Here is a 21485-nt window from a genome sequence, read left to right as displayed (position 1 = left end):
TGGGAATTAATCTTTAGGAGCACAATTTCCTGTTCTAGCCAAAGAAAGGGGCAGCCTAAAACCTTATTTATTCAGCGCAGCATCTAGGCAAGTGTGATGCACTTTATGGCAAACTGAACAATATTAAAACCAGCTCCAATTTCAGATGACCAAGTATTGCCACATGTATTCCAAGTATTTTCTATTCCACATACCTGTGAAATTGTCACAACCTTTTCTTTTCAAAGCGTAGACATTTCCTCTTAAAAAAGTAGTAACAGGCACATTTCATGACAGATGACAATTAATTTCCACAGAAAACAAAAAGTGCTTAAATCACCAGAAAACAGGGAGAAGGAGGAAAAGCAAAACGAATTTCTATAGCTTTCATAACCATTATACCTTTTATTTACATTTAGAAAGATAAGTCATGAAACTTAAAACAATAAAGCCAAATGCAACTTGTACAGAAATCTTTTAATTTTTTTTTTATTTATCACACATTAGAAAATGAAACACACTATACAAATGGTTTTTCATAGCAGATTACACATGGGTCCATTCAGACTCGCTCTCAAAGTGCTGCCAACATTTATAAGTGCTGCCTGTGACGGCAGCTGTTTATCATATAGCCAATGTATTGATTTAAATGCAGTAGCATGCAACCCTTAAAGGAGAAGGGTTTGATTCCTTTCTGTTCTTAAATTAGGTTAAATGGCATTGGTGTCCATATTTACATACTTGAAATGTATCAATCCTGAGCAGTTCTGATGTAAATCTGAGACTGGCTGATGGGAGTCCTGGTCTCAGTTATTAAAAAGGGAGGTCCAAATGGCAGCAGGGTGGCTGCTATGAAGTTCCGTTGCTTTCATTCTTTCCATCACATACCTATTTGCCGAGTGTCACACAGTCAAGTAATTGCTAATAAAAACGTTAAGCCAAGTAACTGTAGGTGTCCTTCTCACCATCCACGCGTTCCAAGTACTCCTTCTCAATCAGAATGTCGATGCATTTCTGTGGGAGAAACAAACCCAAGCGGTGGGACGCTGGCGGAAGAGCCCCCTCCGTGGTCGCTACGAACTTTGAACCATTTTGGCCACTGAGTTTCACGCCAAGTAGAGGATGGGAGTAGCCAAAGGGCACAAACCACGGTAATTCACTCGCCTGTTTCTGACCCCATCCAAGCAGACTTCACCAATCTACTACACTGAACTACGCTTACTGGGTGCCAATTCCAGGGCAGTGACTGGGAGATCAACTGATCCTCAGTCTGCTGAGCAGCTTCACAGTAAGACAGCAGTTCAAGAGTTAAACCAAGATGCAGAGCGCTTATTGTAATGTTACTAAAGACAGCAGTTGCAGCAACCAGCTGCCTACTTCGCCTCTTGAGCGGGTGCATCTTTCAGCACTGGTTTATGCAACCGCTCTCTACTGCCTGTTCTATCCCCTCAGGTGTGGACGTAAAAACCACTGGTGGGGCCACTGAACAAATAATTAAATACACCGCTCCCATCCCCAATGTTTTTACTCTAGAAGAGGTCAGGAAGCTGTTCTGCTGAGCTAGTCCACAAGCAGTGGTGCTCCCGCAACGGGGAGAGCAGGAAGAGGTAAGCCTGGAGCAGAGGCTGCTGTAAGCCAGCACTAGTGTGGAAAGATGCAACCAAGCTATTTTACCACTGCCAACAATACAAAACATGCATATTACAGTGAGAGAAATACAATATTTCTGGGTAATAAGTGGATTGAGAACAGTCCTGGGGAGAAGGACTTGGGCATGTTGGTGGATGATGAGATCAACATGAGCCAATAGCGTGCGTTTGCAGCCCAAAAAGCCAACCAGATTCTGGGCTGCATCAAGAGAAGTGTGGCCAGTAGGTTGAGGGAGGGGATTCTGCCCCTCTACTCTGCTCTTGTGAGACCCCACCTGCAGTGCTGTGTCCGGCTCTTGGGCCCCCAACACAAGAAAGATACAGAACTGTTAGAACAAGTCCTGAGGAGGGCTACCAAGACGATTGGGGGGCTGGAGCACCTCCCCTCTGAGGGCAGGCTGAGAGAGTTGGGGTTGTTCAGCCTGGAGAAGAGACGGCTCTGGGGAGACCTTAGAGCGGCCTTCCAGTTCCTGAAGGGCACCTACAAGAAGGCTGGGGAGGGACTTTTTACAAGGCACTGTAATGATAGGATGAGGGGTAATGGGTGAAAGCTGAGGGAGGGGAGGTTTAGATTAAATATAAGGAAGAAGGTTTTTTTACTGTGAGGGTGGTGAGGCACTGGAACAGGTTGTCCAGAGAGACTGTGACTGCACCCTCCCTGGAAGTGTTCAAGGCCAGGTTGGACGGGGCTTTGAGCAGCCTGGTCTAGTGGAAGGTGTCCCTGCCCATGGCAGGGGGGTTGAAACTAGACGATCTTTGAGGTCCCTTCCAACCCAAACCATTCTATGTTTCTATGAATACTTCTGGTTAAAATATTTCCTACTCATTTCCAACTCCCAAAATCTGTCCTTACCCATCTCAGCTCCTTAGCTTCCCTTTTAATTCAGAAGCGTGCATTTTGTCTATATATATCCTCCTCACCTCCTGAAATACAGGTTCAGAAATGTGGTTCTCACATACCTTAATTACTGGAACTCGTGGCTTGAACCTCGAGGACAGCTGTGTTAGCACTTCTCCAAGCAGTTGCTGGTGTTTTAAAACCTTCCTCATTTTCATGATTCTCACAATAGCAGCCTGCACAGCAAAGGCAGAAAGGTGAGCTTAGGAGCAAACTCCTTGTCCTTCTGGATAAAGCCATTTTACTTCCCCAGCAGACCACATCTGCTAGTGCAGAAGCATCACCACAGCAAACTTGAGTACCAGCTGGGGAGAAGCTTGCCTGCAAACGTCAACTACTCACACAGACTTTAAGAACTCAGATTCTACGTAGCGTGCAGTCATCAGAAGTGGTTTTGACAGGAATTTTAAGAACTACTCTGCTTATGGTCAGTCATAACTACAGTACAACTGGTACTAAGAGCAACATGAAGCTACTTGTATAACAGAAAGCCTTCTTTAGATTCTTTAGATATTTAACCTTACTGTGACACACTCTTAGTAGTACATTTGTATTTCCTTCTCCTGCCCCTTTGCTTCTCAAGTGGATTCCAAATGATAGAAAAAACACCAAGTCCATACTACTTAGATATTACTAGTTTTCACCCAGGACAGAGGTCTGGTGTGTGTGTGCACCCACAGCACCCGAACACTCATCAACATGATGTTAGAACAAATGTGAAGAAGTGTCCTATCCTGCCTTTCTACATTTTCTATTACAGACTCCCATCACCTTTAAAAGCACTGTAAATACATTTTTAGCTCCACCAATGTGCACTGCAAGGGCACACTGTCTTTTAATAAAACCCCACACTAAGCTTCACTAAAGGATTACAAAGCTGGAATTCTAAGTTCATAGCATGGCAACATTCTGCAAAACAAGTCACCTGAATCAGTAGTTTCCTATCTTCCTCTATATTTTTGTGTGTAGTTTCTTGTTCCTGCTTCTGTTCTGTCTTCATTGGCACATTGATGTTTACTCTTAATTTTTTGCTGTAAAGAAAATCAGAATAAAACAATCAGCCTGTTTAAAAAACAAACCAAACAAAGCACACACACCCCAAAACCCCCAAACAAAACCCAACTCCAAAGTAAAAGCCACACTACCACAAGTACTTTACAACAAAAGGGAACTTTGGCACTTCCGAAACTTTTAGACAATCTTACTGAAGTTTAAAAAAAACCCAAACAAACCAACAAATGCCAAACAACCAACCAAAAAAAATCACAACCAACCAAAAAGACAAAATACCTTTTTGGTGGTCGTTTGTGTATTTCATGACTTACTGAATCCAACCTAGTGATCTGTTAGGTCAAATTAGCACCATACAATTACACTATATTTGAAATATTTCTATGTTTAGTAAGAAGCTTCCAGTCAGTGAACAGGACAAAGAAAGTCAGTGGAAACAGAATCACCTTACAGATTGGATTCTGACCGTAATGTGGGGAAATCCATTTGTTCTGTAAAACTGAATTCTGCCTTTCTTTCACACGCTGCCCAGTGCCCACAGTTGTGCTTGGGTGAGCCCGCTGCCAGGCGTGACCGCTCTCAAGACGAAGTGCTGTGTCACAAGTGGCAAAGGAGCCTCAGCACCAGGGCACCAGGGAGCACTGGGCAGTGCTCAGCCTGTTGGCTGCACTGGGAACGCTGCATTGGAGAGGGGATCTGATATTTATTTGGCATAGTCTTGTGCACCATAAATTGGGAACCACCGAGCCGCACCGTGCAGCAACACTGAGCTGTTTCCATCACTGCATTAACGCCACTGACCGTGAATTCTCAAACCTTTAATTATTGGTCAGGGAGGGAAGAAAGCAGATAGAAGGTGAGGTACAAGGAAAGGTTTAAAAATGTTTCTTTCACTTGAGATCTTATCTTCAGGAAGTACTGAACTCCTCACTGAATTTATGTGTGTTTATGTCTATGCTCTGGTAAGCATGACAAAAGGTCACTGCAGTACTGCGAACAGCTTAATACATGAACGTTGAAATCAACACTGGTTAAAGTAGGTAATAAAAACTACTGAAAATCATGTTTATTAAGTTCTCAAATCACTGTACACTCTGAAGTTCTAAAACGAGCCTGCTGATCTTCTCATATTATCTCTAGAGGATGAACATTTAAGACTTTGACCTTTACTTGTCACTGCACACTACTGTAACCTTATAAAATATAATGTATTTTGCTGAGCACATGCAAGTCATGCACCTTGGTAAAAACCAGCACAATTTCCTACCAGAAATAAATTATACAAGAATTAGACAAGAATCAAGGAACAAAAAGGACCCAAAGTCCAAGGTGGATAGCTGAAATCTTACCCATCCCCCTGCTAGCCAACCCTCCCCTTTAAAGCTGGTACATGCTGGATCTCTATTTGAATTGGCACTTGAACCCTGGAGTTTTCATCCCAGGTATATTAGGTTTTACTCAATTTTGAAAGCAGAGAAAGAGGATGCTACCCATTATACACAAGTGATGTATGCTGCTGAAGTTTTTCCTTACTTTTTATAACCAAGAAACAGTTTTATTAATGTATCTGGTTTTAACTCCACCTCATCAACATTGGCATTTTCATCTTCCAAAACCTGCAATAAATAAATAAAACAAACAAGTAAATATTCATTAATACATTTTGCTGAATGTTGAGCAGCTCATAAAAAAGCAAGAATACTTACAAGCAATTTTGATTTCAACAGTATCTGTAGAACTTGTGCCAAGATATCCTACAAAATTACAGAAAATTTTATCAGTGCAGACAGACAGCACCTTTCTCTAACTTAAAATACTTCAGCAAGAATACACGTTTTTAGACTAAGAACCAGTGAGTGCAGAACACTGCAAAATGAGTAAAACAACAAAAAAAAAAGCAGTAAACACGTACTTCACAGAAGTGGGTGTTAGGACACATTCTCCTTGTGGTCAGTCAAATAACATCAAATTCTTTAGAAAGACTAATTCCAAAAAACAGATCTTTCCAGGTGCTGTTTTAGGGGCTATTTTGCAAGCAGATTTATAAGTGTAAGAAATAAATTTTCCCAAACCATGCAAATATAGATACGATGGCAAGCTTAAACCTCAGAAAGCAAGCACCCTCTGCTTTCTGATGAACATATTTTTCTTTTCTTGCTTACATGAGGGATCTGTTCTGGTTACTGTCGCTGGTCAGTCACCCAGGTGGCTACACTACCCTCAGTGTTCTGTGCGGGCTCGCAAAGCTGCTATTTTACCACAGCGAAAATCATCTGGGTTTCATGCAGTTAATTTTCAGCTGTAGAAAGAGTTTTATTCTGGTCCAACCATAATTTGGACCAAGTATTTACTTTACATAAATAAATATATATGTATATGTATCTTCAAGCAAGCATCTACAATAAGTGGCAACCCCATAAGACTTCCGAGTTTGCTGTAAACCAGCAGCAGCAGGAAATTTCTAGATACGCATTTCTAAAAATAAAGATCTTACTGACTAGGCATTGTCTAGCTTCCCAGAAGTCCCAACAGACTTGATTCAAACCTACTAGTAAAGGACACAGCTGCCAAATAAACTGTGGGCTATAAAATCTACTTAGAAAGAAAAGGAGGAAAATTTTTTCCACAAGAGAGAGTGAACCAATGAAACTACAGGCTTGACTAGGTTGATGTATATAAGCCTTGAGATGTAAAGAAAAACAGATGCACAGATCAATCATTTAGGGAAATCTCTGAATTTCCTAGAATGTTGTCTTTTAATATTACAATTTACGTAGTGAACCCCTGAAAACTTCCTACCAAAGCTCAGCAGGAAGCTAGACAATTCACTCCAGGCATGAACAGGAAGATATACACACTAAGATTCATCAGAAGACTAGGCAGTTAGGGTTACAGGAAAGTAAACCAGGAAAGTAAGTTGACCAAGGATAGAGCACATGTGGTTCCTTCAGGACAGAAACCGACTCTGGCTTCAAGCATGTCTAATCCCGATGTTTTATGAGAGCAGGAAGAGCCCTGAAGACCAAAAGGCTCGTTCACAAGAGTGTAGTAAAATGTGCAAAGTCACTACCATTTTTATTTGAGTGCTGTCTGTCAGCTGCTGCACGGTATAGGCATCTTCTGTGTTGTACTGCAGTAAAATCGCCATCTGGAATGTGGATGCCTAACATCCAAAAAGAGAGAATGAAGGGGAGAGAGCGGAAATCAGAGAATGAGAATGGACAAACGTGAATTTCAGGCTGTTCAAATGCAGAAAATACAAGTTAAACACATACACTGGAGTATCTGGACAACAGATAACAGCCAACTAGTGGTAATCATTACACAATACAGAAAAATCTGATGTTACTTATACAACCAGAACTCTACATTCCAGCATTATCTAAACATAAACCCTAAGATTATGATCATTTAACTAGCAGCAAACACTTTATCAAATCTTCTATTATGGTGTCAAAGTCTTATCTTTCTACTTGCTAACATAATTTTAAATTATTTTCCTCTGTCACTCCCTGACTCCTACCATTTAATCTTCATTAAAATCTACACAGACTACTGTATTCATCCTCACAACCCTCCCAACTCCAGCAGAATAACGAAACCAAATTTATAACCGAGGCAGCTATCAGTGGCTTATTCACATCTACCACTACAGGGTTAACATATGTTGATGACAAGTTCAAAGTCTGAGATTATCTTGTTTCTTCTCACTGTTGTGAACTCCCTCCTCTGTCTACTTTTTGAGAGAAAGCAGACAGGAAAGCATAAGCAGCGTGAGATCTTATGCAAAGAGGTCTCACACAACCCAGTTCAACACCTGCTTAGACCACAAGTAATGCATTCCCTTTTCTAAGTCAATTTTCTTTTAAACATAGATCTTAAGTATCAGTACAGTAAATAAATCAAACATATAATAAAGGTTCTATTAATCATAACACCAAGAGCCATCTGGGGAGGGCTAACATTTATGTTCACTTCAGTAATACACAGATCTGTTGCCATCAGGTCTTGCATCTGTGCTTTGCTTTATTTAAAGACAGTAGTATTATTCACAGGAATAAAGCTAATGAATGCATGTGAGCATCGTAAATAGTAGCTAAACATATATGTGTGTGTATACATATGAATGTACACACACTCCCCCCCCATCCCCCCCAATTAAGGAACTGAACGATTTAAAATACTTAATTGTGATATATCATTACATACTGTTAATTAGTATTTTGACATACAAATCAAATACAATATATAATGCTCAATTCATGGTATTATCTATTAAAATTTGTGTGCAGGCGCAGGTATTCACATGAACTCCACTACTTCAACATCTACATGCTTCACCATTTTAAACACATTTATCTGCACAATGGTCCTTTAAAGTATGGAAAAGCAATTATCTCCAAATGAGGAGTAAAGAGTCTATGCAGGTCATCCACATAAGGCAAGAGCAGCGGAGCAGAGCGTGAACGCGTGTCTTAAGCCATCAGCTGCATCCCGTCCTCTCGATGCAATCATCACCAAGTGTTCCTACTGGCATGATGTTATCCTTACCTGTAACGTGTATCTGTTTTTGAAACAGTTGGTAACCAATTCCCCTTTGGACAGCTGATACAACCATGTTAATTTTCTTCCACTATGGCGACTGGCATAAAATGCAGTAAATCTCTGATAGCTCCGTTCTAACTGTATAAAACAACAACAACAGATAAATAAAGAATACTATTTACCTTAATTTACCATTATTAGTACACGCTCTGGAACCAACAAAGGAGAATCAAACCTGATCACCCTTGGCTGCCATGTTGTCTGAATATGACAAACAGAAATACAAAGTATTCAAATTCTTCAGACTGGATGAAAACTTCCCTTTGTTACGAGTTTCCCCTTTAAAGTGTTGTTAAAGACGCTTATTTAGGTTTGTATTGAAGTTCCATTCTTCCTTATAGGATACATTAAGCAAGGCTAGAAACGTGATTTCTTTTAACGACCTTCCATCCTCCAGGTAACAGCAGTTAAAACTTATTTCTCATGTTAATTATTCCTGTCTTGTCTGCTCTGGATAAGCACTCAACAGAAAACTAATGATTATAATATCTAAAGATTTTACTGGACAAAGCCAAAGCAACAGGGAGAAATATTTTTCTTAAATAAAAGTATACACAGAAAAATACACTAATAAAGATTTGCTTCAGTTACTGTTGAATGTTTTGAAGAAAGATTCGTTAACCAGGGTCTTTCCAGAGGTGAAAACAGTTAAGTATTTCACACAGTTTTCTCCTACTACCTTACTCACTTATCTTGTTCCAAATATAACCCAGCCAAATAGGCAAACAAAGAGACACTTCCGTTCCTCTCTGACACACAACAAAACGGGAGGGGACACCAGCCTTGTAAAACAAATTTCTCGCGCGATCATTCCACATTGGGATGAACCGTGTGCGAGCGCCTCACCTCAGAAGGCAGAGCAAACGTGCAGGACTGCTGGAACGGCCACGATCCAGAACTCAGCACCTGGATGCTGAAATCCACTGGAAGAGAGGGGAAGAGGCTGAGCTGCGTTATCCCCCTTGCTCCCTCCCCCTCCTTCAAACATGCAGTCCCAGTTCTAACACAAATAAGAAATGGTTCTGCATTTTGCTCAAACTAACATGGTGAAAAGTCATTAAGCTCTACCTATTTTTTTTTTATTCAGATCATAAACCAAGAGAATTCATGTGAGATGTCGCTTTAAATTTACTGTGACAGTCACTCAACTGCCTCTCATCTGTAGAAGTTACTACGCTGTTTCTACCCTCACAATGGACTTCTCTTTTAACATGCAAGTGTAAAAATTTTAAGTGTTCATTTTTATGTGTAACCAAAACTCATCACAGTACACAACTGCAAGAATAAACATTTCACATACTTTTAAGGCATTTTGGGCAAGAATAATACAAAAACTAAGTGAAATTTAGGCCTGTCAACATACAACTCCAAATGTAATCCAACAAATAATTATCAATTCTTTAAAGAACTTGCTTCAACGTGCTTCAATGAAAAAAATATTTCTTTATAAAAAAGTGATAGGGCTAGCAACCTAAAAACACAATATCCTTTTTTCCTTAATACTTTTACACAAGTATGAACTTAAGCCATGTTGTGCTCAAAATCAACTGTTTAAACAAAAACATCTTTCCAATCAAAAAAAAAAAAAAAAAAAAAGAGACAGGATATTCAACTTAATTTAGTTACATACCTAAACATGAGCTGCAAAATCAGGAGGAGGCTACCCATAACAGAAGATATAAAGTGCTATTAGAAGACAAAGTACAGACCTAAAAGACTAATTTAAAAATCCTATCTATCTTGGTCAAAATAATACAAATTCTAACTTCTGGGGGTATGATGTCTAAACCAATTATTTCCCTCATATAGTTAGCTCTGTAGAAATAAGAGGAAGCTAAACTACTCAACAGTAACTTAGGTAAATGTATTACTTACAATCTAATGGTTCTGAATTGGTCAGGTGCTTTTTAAATTGCTCATTCAAGTCCTTGCTTACACCAATATCTTGGAACATCCGCTGCAGCTTGGAGGTATACTCAAAACCACAAGCTTGCTGTATTTTAAAAGCACAGATATGTCAGCAAGACACATTTTTGACATTGGAGAATGAGAAGAACAAAGCATCGGAACCTATTTTCTTAAGATGTACAGAGTTCAGTATTTCCCTTACTCAAAGTACTGATCCAAACTAGACATGCTCTTTAACTGTCATCAAAAACTGAAGAAAATTATGTTTAAAAATGAAGCAACACACATAATGAGAAGAGTATTAGATTGGCTTTTGCTTGACCCTGAATGAACATGGGTTAATGAAATTAAGTAACTTTTCAGCAGTCATTCCCCTGGATAATTATATCCATGTCAGTCATCTGAATAAGAATAATTAAGTTTAACTCCATCTTAACTCCAGTGGACAGACATGCACTACGAGCTCCGAGGAGGTAAAAAAACCCCCAAACCCCTAGATTGTGCATTTTTCTATTGTACATAAAATAATGAAATGAAAGGACATACATCATTGCTTTCCAAGGCAGGCTGAGGACCTGCAAGATGGTAGATCATGGGACAGTCATGGAATACTCACTTTTAGTTTAGAGATCATACTTGCTTCAGCATCATCACTAGCACTGTTCTGATGTACAAGTCTTTTTGCCAGCATTTTGGCATAGAATTTTTGAAACACATCTTTATCTTCAATGTACTTGAAGACAACCATCTGGAAAAGCCAAGATAATTTGTAAGAAAAAAAAAAATATTTAAGCATTTGTCTTGAAAAAGCTATAGCAGTAGCTACTTCATTTGCACTTAAAATTTTTAAGGCCAGGGATTTTTGTTGGGGGGTTTTTTTTTGAGGGTGCAGGGTAGTGTGTGTTTGTTTTAAATGTGGATTCTATTTTAAACACATTAACTGTATATTCCACATGTACAGTCTTATGTATGAATAACTATGTAGTGTGTATATGTAATTATATAAAAATATATTGTAGAAATTATATATATGTGTATATAAAAATGAAGTAAAAGCATAAATCCCATTTAGCCACTTTAAATCTGCTGTAAAGGGCTTTTTTTAAATTAAAAAAATATAACCAACAAGCCACACAAAAATGAAGATTATTACTGAAGAGCTGAAATACTAAGTAATGAAATCAAACATAAAAAATAAAAGGTTTTCTCTCATCTGACTTGTATAACAACCAAATATTACTAACTTGTCAAAGCTTACACAGAAGAGATGTATTTATAGACATCTTACCACTTGATTGAGTGTATCTTCCAATTCTGCTTCTTCTGGATTCTTTGAGCTGCAATTAAAGAAATGCATATTCAATGACTCCCAAAACTGCCGAATTAAAACAACATATGGATGTATACGGAAATTTCATAAATAAAGGAACACAGATTTATTAGTTCTGGGATCAAAGATTCTTCAGAGAGGAAATAGTGTAATGAAATGAACAGTTCTCTTCACTACTCCACATGAAAGCAATTCTGAAGTATGCAATTTTTAAACAAAAGGTTGAAGTCCTGGACCATGAATTGCTCAGGACTTCCTGATAGGCTGGTGCTTCTCAGGATTTCTGGGCTTAAACATAGATCTCTCTCTTCCTGCCTAAATACTATCTTAGGTAGTACAGTGGAAAGAAACCAGCTCGTAGAGCTGGGTCTTGACTGGCTGAGAGCTCAGGTGGCCCCTCCAGTTTTCCTCCATATCATGCTTGTCCATGAGGCATACCCAGAATCTACCCTGCAGAAAGCTAGTATTTATAAAGGGGAAAATAAATCCTTTGCTGAAGGAAGGAGGGGATGGGGAAGGGAAAAGTGAGCAAGTTGTTCTGGTTTTGGATTGTTTGGTGGTGGGTTTTTTCCTCCCCCAAAACAGCTAGAAGAAGTTGCCAGTGACAAAACTGACACCAATCCAGCATGAACTGAACTGATACCAACTCAGCGTAGGAGCTGCTGAATCATTTGAAGCCAAATACCTTAATTAAATTACGAACCATGGGAGATTAGAAAGCAGTTTTTGTCCTCCTCAATTTCTGCCCAGATGGAAGAAGATATAGAGAAAACAACAGGAGGAAAGCAAGAATTTTAATGGAAAAAATGGAATGTGCGTCTCTTCTTTACAACATGTAACAGAACTCAAATTTGGGGGACACCCCCTCCCCAAAAAACCCCTTCTGTTTTATTAAAAAAATAGAACTTAGTTTCCTATAAGGAAGAAAGGTTGCAGATTTTTTATTATTTACCCCCCTCTTCTTTAAAAAATAAACGTAAACTCCATATAATCTTTAGGAACAGCCCTATTTAAATTTTTGTCTTCAAAATTTGGTATAATTAGTTTTTCCTGAAATGTTAAGTTCTGTTTCTGAAAACACAATATAAAACTTCATATGCTAAAATCTTTTAAAAGCCAACCTGAAATAATAATCTGTCTTTGAAGACGTACCTTTTCTTTAGTAAAGAGTCACAGTATCGTGCCAGTAGCTCTGGGGATTTACTAGATGATTGAGCCATTTTTGTCACTGCATTATTATTTATAAATCGACCACAAGCCTATAAATCACAAAAGACAGTGAAATTTTGGGAGACAAAACACTGAATAGAAAAAAAAGCATTCACCTCATGCCACTATATATACTTACTTTGTCTAGTGCAGCCACAAAGCCGGCATCATTGTTGAATGCAGACATGACTAAAGCATTGTATTTTTTATGGACATCCAACACTGTCTGTACATACATTTTTGGATCCTGTAAATTAAAGAGAGATTGGTTTTGCAACCCATTGACTTTCTGCTTTCTACTTCCTCCAAAATGGAGCTACTCGCTGGCCTAAGCAAATTTTTATGGGGGAAGTCTACAAAGTATTAGAAATCTTTTAGAAGTGAAATAGTACTCAGACTAGTTTAGGTCCTATGTCCAGGACTGATTTACATTAGCACAAGCTTTCATTTACAGCAACCAGAGTGCAGAGTGTACCACATTATATAGCACAAAAGGAAACAAACCCACTTACTCAACCACTGCAAACATTCCTAAGAAGGACATTTTCAGAGACAGAAGCTTAATTTGAATCAGACCTGAGAGAGCTGGACAACCATAAAATGGCAGCTGTTCTAGAAGAAACCCTCAAAATAAATCTCTGCAGTGAAGTGTATCCCCAATAGGTACAACTTAGTACAGAGACCTCAATCATTGTTGACAGTTCTTAAAAATTATCCACTCAACACCTAGTGGCAGCCAAATGCCAATAAACATCAAGTTTATGGCACTCACAGACTGCGTCCTAGGTGCAAGTACTGATCTCTGCATGTCAATAAAGACAGAGTGGCGTCAGAGTAGGAACTGTGAAAGGCAACTAGAACACCTGGCAGACTGGGCAGCTACTGAACCACAGACTAAAAAGGCTAGAAGTCTTTTGAAAGGACCTATGACCAAGATTTACAAAATCAGAAGGAGGACTGAAAAGATCACTAAAAGCCACATTTTATAACTACAGGGCACTTGATGAAAGTTATAGGAAACGAGTTTAAGACCGATAAAATAAAGAACATCTTTACATATAAGGTAGTGGACTTCTGGAACTTGCTGTCACAGGAGGTTGTTGGAAGCAGATAATATCAGCAGGTTCAAGAACAGATTAGACAAACTCATGGACAATAGGTCCATAAATAAAAACTAAAAGGGCTGTGCATGGAGGTACTCTGTGGTGGTGCAATCCTTACCCCCGCCCGCCCCTCTTTGTTGGGCTGCTTGGTGCTAGGTGCGATTCCACCCACATCCCCCGAGCTATACACCAGTCTGTGGAGATAAGGACTGACAATGTTAACGAGCCTGGCTCCTGCCCCTCCCGATTGCTCGGAAATGGTTAAAATGGCCCATCAACTCCTAAGGGCCTGGCACACCTGTGCCTGGGATGTGGTCAAATGGGAACATACTCCCATAACATTCCTACTGTAAGAGCTCTGGATGCTGGCAACAAATGGCAAGAGACAGGCAGGGTTGCATCAGGATCCTGAAAAACATTTCCTGTTGCCACTGAAGACAGACATAGACTATGTGGACCACCGATCTAATGCCATGCTTAAGATAAAGAACTGAGATTACTGAGAACCTCCCAGACAAGAAATTCAAGTGGACTTGAAGTACATTTGGAAAGGTGTCTACTGATTACAAGGACTCCAAAAAAAAAAAAACCAAACTAAAAGGCACAGAAAGCAGTAATCTTCTGACTAAAGAGCAGTCTCGTTAATACAGTTAATGAGGTCTAGAGCACAACTCATTCTGCAGTAAAACACCTAAAATAGGTCAGATGAGTCAAGCTGGTATGACTACTTCTCTCCACTGACTACAGAAAAACTGAGAAGCATTTGCTCAGCTGATTATCTGTTTAGGCAGAATCAGTCCTACCTAAGTGTGACAGAGGGCTAACAAGGCAATGATGAATAGTGATAACAGTGGCATGAAGGATACTGGAAGAAGAGGCAAGATGGTTCCCGAGGGAGACAGCCAGAGATACTGTTATGAAAAAGAAGAACAAACGTGTGGAAAAGAAAAGGAATGAAGGAGAAAGATGAAGAAACAAGAAAAAGCGTCATTATCAGGAAGAGTTTTGTAATGGGTGAAGTCAAAAGAACTAACACATACAAGTCTCAGGCTTCCCCTCTCTAAAAGATGAACTAATTCCTGGAGAAAGAGCTTTCATTTTTCTGGGAAATTTTTCAAGGCCTAAGTACAAAGAAACCCACCCAAGAGTGATGGCCACTAGGGGGATGTGTCAGCCATTGAGCACATCCAATTTCAACATCTAAGGTGATGTCTACAAACGAAGCTGTAGATTCCTGAACTTGCTTTCATGATTCATAAAAGATCAACACTGCTAAAAAGCTACACACTTAAAACTACAGAAGAGACCAACAGACACTATACAAATGTAAAACATTTTAATCTGTGCTAAAAAGTTTTTACTGTTCTCCGTGTAGTCATTACAGATTACTGCTTTATTGATTAATAGTATGAAGCTATTTCAAGAATATCTGAGGCCAATAACAGATTAAAATGAACTCTGTCAAAAATCAAAGTTAAACCCCATTTTAAATAAATTTTACCAGAATCTATAATCCTATCCTAATTTTGCTGTGTGCAGTGTTTCATTCTATTATTTTTTTCTAGAAAATGTCATGTTGTTCTATAGACAAAAAGGTTAGCTAGGGGTTTAAACAACTTCACGTTGCTGAGATTCAACCCTAAGCAATACAAAATTAAATCTGAAATCAGAATTATAGGATAAAATCAAGAAAGCCAATTATATGGCTAAATGACCACAGTGTTGCAGAAGATCTGACCTGCTCCTTATTTTGTGACCAACCATTTCAGTTACCTCTTCCTCCTTTCCATTTCTCATGCTTTTCTGAATAAAGCCATTCACCAAAAAATTAAAACCAACAGAAACTTTCTCCATACAGTCCCATCTCAGTGACCCAGGTCAGAAGTCTAGAAGATGATGAAATAAAATACAGTCTACTGGAGATAATGCTTCTTGAAATAGTGGACTTTCAGGTGTAAGTGTCGGATGTTGTATTTACACAGCCAGCTTTCCAAGCAGCATGATATCTGACAGAGTGCAAAAACTCAGAAGGAACACCGCCCCTCACTCCCCTCAAAAAAAAAAAACAAACCACCCACCAAAAAACAACCCATAACCAAAAGCTCAAAGAGTAGTAACAGTGATATGACTGTTGTTTTAAGCCTACTACCAACATTTGAGAATTGCCTAGGAATTGCCTAGTCCTCACAAATTAAATCAGTGAGAGGGAAAACATAAGCAAACTGGAAATATCAGGAAGCATTTACCCTCCTCTAATGTAAAACTGGCAGCAACCACACACAGACTTATTTTGATGGGATACTTGCATTTAGAGCAGCTTCTCCACATTTCTCAATTGCAGCTAGACCCTGATTATGAATGTGGGTTTCCAAAAGTTTTTTCAGCTCTCCAAGGCCATCCTGGATTCGAGATACAAGGTTATACATGCGTCCCAAGTCTGGAAAAAAAAAAAAAAAAAAAGCCAGCCAGCATCTCCCATTAGTACTAGCTATGTCTTCAAATTCTCATTTACAAGTTGCCAATAGGAGTTAAACATCCATCATCAATGAAAACATATGTGCAATTGCTCCTGTAAAGAGCCAGAAAAAACTACAGCAAAAAATTATACAGTGCAGCAAAACTTTGCACTAACCTGGAAAGCTAGGACTAGTTAGAGAAAACAACCTCTTAATATTTAAGATCAGTTTTACCTTCACAACGCTACATAAACCTCAAGAAAAAAAAAAAATTACTTCGACTATAGAAATATATTTACTTCTGATTTCTAGTTTTCATAAATTTAAATAGGTGCCATGATTTAAAAATGGAGTTAAAACCCTCTTATTTAGATGAAGTTTTGAAGTGTTCCCATGAATTAGGACTGCCATTAGCGTTACTGCTGGCTGTGCTAAGAGCACAACATTTGCCAGCTGGCCACTGTCCATTAAATCTTATTCTGAACAGGACAGTTCTCAGCGATCTAACAGCACCTGTAGCCTTTTGTATATTAACACTTCTGCTTGGGGCAGCATCAGTGGTAACAGTTGGAAATTTAAGGCGAAATGTTATGTATTGATATGACCTTAGCAGATAAACTGAAACATTAGAAACCAGATTTGCTCCACTAAAGCACTGTCAATAAAGATGTTTCTTAAAAAAAATGTTTAAGTAGCTGATTACCAGTAGAAGTAACTGCATCTCATGGAAACAAAAAGCACTACCATGAAACAAAACTAAAAAAGGTAAAACCAGATTCGATGTAATTTCACGTATGTTAAAGCTCATATCAAAATCTCACCAGTTTTCAGCCAAGACTTTCCAAAATCAATTAGTAATTTCGTAAATAAATTTGGAAATCAAAATCAATTAGTAATTTTGGAAAGTCTAATACTGAAGAGGGTTTTGATTTTATTACTCATTTTCAACAGGGCAGATGCTTTGTACTTTCTGAGTACAGAACTTTTTTTTTTTTTACAGAAAAATAATTAAAAAAGCAAGCTTTAATATGGCCATAAACCAGGTACACAAATGCACTAGTTACCCTTGTAATCTTGCCCTCTTGAACAGGCACTCAAGTGAAACAGTAAACAACCAAATTAGTTACTGTACACCAAGAGGATATTTCACCTTGTTGAATCCATCTTAAGGTTGTCAGCAGCATGTAGCTCTTCTGTAAGGAATTCTCTGAGGGGCTTATGAGCAATTTATTACCACTTGAGGATTATCAGATTAAATTAAAACAGAGCAATCAAGCAGCTGTATCACTACCTAACTGTGCAATACAACACACAGAACTTGATGCCTTTAATACTGAAGCGATGACACCTCTATTCAGACCCATTCCCGTATAATGCTTTCCACTCCTTAAAACTTCGGCAAGCTTAAACTTTTGGATTTGGAAAGCAAACATTTTTTCTCTCTGAATATCACATTTGCATTCTGATGTTAAGCTTTTATAACAACGTAAGAATGCTGGTTTTTTTACCTAGGAAATTTTAGGAAAAATGGTAGGAAAATACCACCATGCATAGATCTAATAAGCTGCTGCTAGACCTACCCACAAATAAGGGTTCACAGGTTGGTCTATCAGGAGGTCTGTATTTGGTGAAACATGGAGGAGGTGCTACAAAGCCTCAAGGAAGATTTACATGGTAACTCCACCTAAATCATTACAGACTGCTCCCAATAAACATGATTATTTCCTATAGGTAATATACTGATGTGAATAGGTAACACATGACAATGTGCCCCACAACCTTTATAACTAGTTGCACAATGCGATTAAAGAGTTACAGAACACCAGCAGGAGTGGTCTGTAATACAACATGCTTAACATACTTCACATGGGAGGACCTCAAGACTAGCACTTTCAAGAGCAAAGCAATAAAGATTTTAATTGAGAGAAAAATTTTATTATAAGTTTAGGATAGTCTACAATAGGCTATTTTAGTACATTACAAATTTGTGAGTGAACTGATTAGAGAATGAATTCTCAAAGAACCTTTCAAAATGAGTATTTCTAATCTTGAGATTTCATGAAACTTAAAAAGGGCCAGGGAACTACTGTAATTTGCACAAATGAAGCCCAAAGAGAAAATATTTTGAAAAAGAAGAAAAAAAAAAAATCAGGCATTTAAAAATGCCTAATTAATCTTAGAAATAACTGAAATGAAAGTAAAACCAAAGACATATACCAAGACAGTGCCAAGACACAAGTTGGTACTCTTCCTTTTTTACCCCAACAAACTTACAGAATTGCATCACTTATGGTAAGCGACTGTATTAAAGGCTTGCATAACCCATGAGCTTGATAAAGGGAAAAAGAAAAGCCTGGGAAGGCCTCCTGAGTCCAGAAAACTTTTCTTATTTGTGCTATTACTATTTCTATTGTCAGAAGATATTATAGTCATTTACTAGTCAACACCCACCTGTATCAAGATCTCTTCCAATTACAGAGTAAATACATTTGTTTACAAACATAAACAACAATTGACTCTTAAATACTAGTACAGGATAAAAGTCTTCTGTTTACATTTGAAACAGGTAACTTCTGATCTACTAATCATGCTGAATTGCCTTTTTCTATTTTGAAGCATCTCTTAGTTATCAACATGATGATTACAGTAATTATTCATAGTTGCTCTTTTAAGGTTGATATATCAAGAGACAGTCATTGTTGCAATTCACAACTCTCAAACAGTATCATCAATAGTAACTTAATCACAGTATCTCAAACTCTGTCACTTTCTTTAGAGCAGTATTTCAGACATAGAGCCCTACCTTGAATTCCTATATAGATTTAATTAATCCCCCAACTGGAAAAATCAGAAACACCATTCATCCTCATCATCTGTACGATGCACAGGAATTACTTAGCCCTAGCTTTGACTGTTATTTTGTGCTAAGCATTACCTCCTGAAGAAACTCATAGAAAACAATACAATTGACAATTCCTTAAAAGATACCTAAACTCTCTGATAATCTTTACTTATTTTAGAGGAACTCAAGTCTTTATTCGATGTGTTCTCTATGAAGGTATAAACTTGATCTATTAGTGGCTCTTATTTTCACAGCTAAAATTATCTCATCAAATAATAATTTCCACGCTTTCCTTGTCCTCCATATGTTTGCATATTTTATATACTACATTTTAGAAGCTCCTTGTTTGCTTCTATTTCTCTTTTAACATTTCCTATACATACTTCTAGACAACTTGGATTTTAAAATTCTCACTGATGGCTCAGAAAGATCCATGGATTAAACTGAAACAGCTGGTAAGACTACTGGCCTGTTTTTCATCTTGCATCTCTCCTGTGCAAGCTTCAGCTCCTGCTGGAAGGATGGCTCAAGTGCTCTTGAAGCTCTTCCAGCCATGTTAAGAGAAATCAAAATTAGTGCTGTTTTGCCTTAATATTTGGGATTAGAATAGGCTTCTTGAGGCAATACCCAATATCCAATTTAATCAAAAGCTGCTTGTCAATCAGTTTAGTGTTTATCTTCTTTCAATCTAATTCCTGACTAAATCACATTTAGCTATCACCAGAATTCACAAGTCATCAGGGAGGAGCTCTAAGCCTAAAACTAATGTTTGAATCTCCTTACCTTCATTTTTGTCAGCATCCAACAAATTCTGAAACTCTGTATGAAATATCTCCAGATGTTTTTCAATAAGTACTTGCTCACATTTTCGTGCTAACTCATCTTGTGTGCTTTCATGGAGATATACCTGAACTCTACGCTGTTCCTCAAGAAGGCGAGCTTCAGCCTACAGAACAGAATAATAAACATGAAACCTGTATGGAAGGCAGAACAGAAATCCAACAGCAGAAAGCACATGACTATTTAGTAAATTCACCTAGAAAACAACAACAATCAAACCGCTCATTAATGTGATGTTATGGTCTGCCTACTTAAGCAGTTATTTTTCTGGGAATCATAATATACAGATGGAATCAATGTTTATGTTGATGATAATATTATATAATGTTTAAATGAGGGGGAGAATCACAGCAAGATTGTCTTCCTGTTGCTTCTGAATAAGAAGTTTACAGATGGAAATCTGCTGTCAGAAAAAGAGGAAGCTGCTGACATGAGATGCTGGCAGTTTTAGCATCAGCAAGCTCTCCAGCTACAGAGGTAGTTTTGTTTAAGACAAACACAAATATGTTTCATGCCTCCACAGAACTAAAAGGCAGAAAACTACAATTTAAGAGTATGCCCACGACAAATTTATTTGAATGTTCTTATCTACATTCTTACACAGAAAAGCTTCCCATAATCTACAGTCATTTAAATTATACTAGCATTTAATTTGGCATATGAAATCCTACATATGCGTATCTTCCTGACAAACCAAAATTCTAAATGTCACTTGAGAAACAGTACTTATTCCAAAATGTAAAACTGAAGCTGTTTATATAACAATTACCTCTATTTTGTTTGCGTAAGTGTTAAAGATTCACTTTACAAGCCATCTGTAATTGCAGCACATTACTAAGGGGATATATGAACTTTATCCCTACCAGTCCAAATTATTTAAATTAATAATATCACCAAGAAATAAAGTTAATGCATTTTCCCAATATTTTAGAATATCAACTAAGATCATATTATGGACAACAACAACACCAAAAAAAGAACAATTTCACTGCAAGTACACTGCATCATACACAGATGGCTTTAAATAATCTCTGCCACTGTCAGCTTCATTCTTTTCTGCAATAATTTTGCACTTAGCTCTTGTGAAATGGTCCTGGATTACTGTCTCCTACAGTTAAACCAGTACAGGTGGAAATATGGGAAAGAAAAATCTACAGTTTGTGAAGGGATATAAGCTCATGCTTCAGAGTACTTGCCCGTTACTTACCAGTAAGAACTAACAATCAACTTCCTCAATGACAGAAAATAGCAGCAAATCTTTCCGATGAACGCTGGAAACTGGGATCAGACTAGTAGGACTAATTATCTTACATTTAACCAATTCTGTATTTCTGTAGTTCAGGAAATTCTGCCACTTCTAATGATGCTTCTTAAAATATCATTAGACCTTCACTTTTAATGTTAACAGTCAACTCTCACTTGTAGCTCACTTATGAAAATTAACATTCACTGATTTCAAATTTGCTTATACTCTCTCACTTTTTGTGTTCTTATAGTTCTGTTTTCCTTTTAAAGTCAAATTTCAGAAACAAGGGAAAAATAATTAGCTCACACAGCAGTATCTTTGGTCAAAGATCAAAAGTTCAGTTTGAGACTTTACTTCAAGGGACAGTCTTCAGAAATGCTGACATTTTTCCCTACAGCACATCAGGCCA

General features: G+C 38.0%; 1 protein-coding gene across 2 annotated transcripts in view; it reads right to left on the bottom strand.

Annotated features, from left to right (window-relative positions):
* Window positions 1-364: 364 nt before the first annotated feature.
* The window catches only part of CUL1 (cullin 1), a 54731-nt gene continuing 33610 nt past the window's right edge, over window positions 365-21485 (bottom strand). For both annotated transcript variants that reach the window (XM_074892587.1, XM_074892668.1), the window contains exons 8-22: window positions 19774-19936; window positions 15999-16129; window positions 12729-12836; window positions 12533-12639; window positions 11339-11387; window positions 10667-10798; window positions 10018-10135; window positions 8989-9065; window positions 8089-8220; window positions 6608-6700; window positions 5244-5291; window positions 5071-5153; window positions 3452-3557; window positions 2589-2702; window positions 365-993 (exon numbers count right to left, since the gene is read on the bottom strand). In XM_074892587.1, coding sequence (XP_074748688.1) covers window positions 913-993; window positions 2589-2702; window positions 3452-3557; window positions 5071-5153; window positions 5244-5291; window positions 6608-6700; window positions 8089-8220; window positions 8989-9065; window positions 10018-10135; window positions 10667-10798; window positions 11339-11387; window positions 12533-12639; window positions 12729-12836; window positions 15999-16129; window positions 19774-19936 — 1542 coding nt within the window. In that variant the 3' untranslated portion in view covers window positions 365-912. The remainder of the gene's footprint in view (window positions 994-2588; window positions 2703-3451; window positions 3558-5070; window positions 5154-5243; window positions 5292-6607; window positions 6701-8088; window positions 8221-8988; window positions 9066-10017; window positions 10136-10666; window positions 10799-11338; window positions 11388-12532; window positions 12640-12728; window positions 12837-15998; window positions 16130-19773; window positions 19937-21485) is intronic.

The sequence above is a fragment of the Strix uralensis genome, chromosome 1 (assembly GCF_047716275.1).
Source record: "Strix uralensis isolate ZFMK-TIS-50842 chromosome 1, bStrUra1, whole genome shotgun sequence".
NCBI lineage: Eukaryota > Metazoa > Chordata > Aves > Strigiformes > Strigidae > Strix > Strix uralensis.
This window is presented reverse-complemented; position numbering and strand designations above follow the sequence as displayed.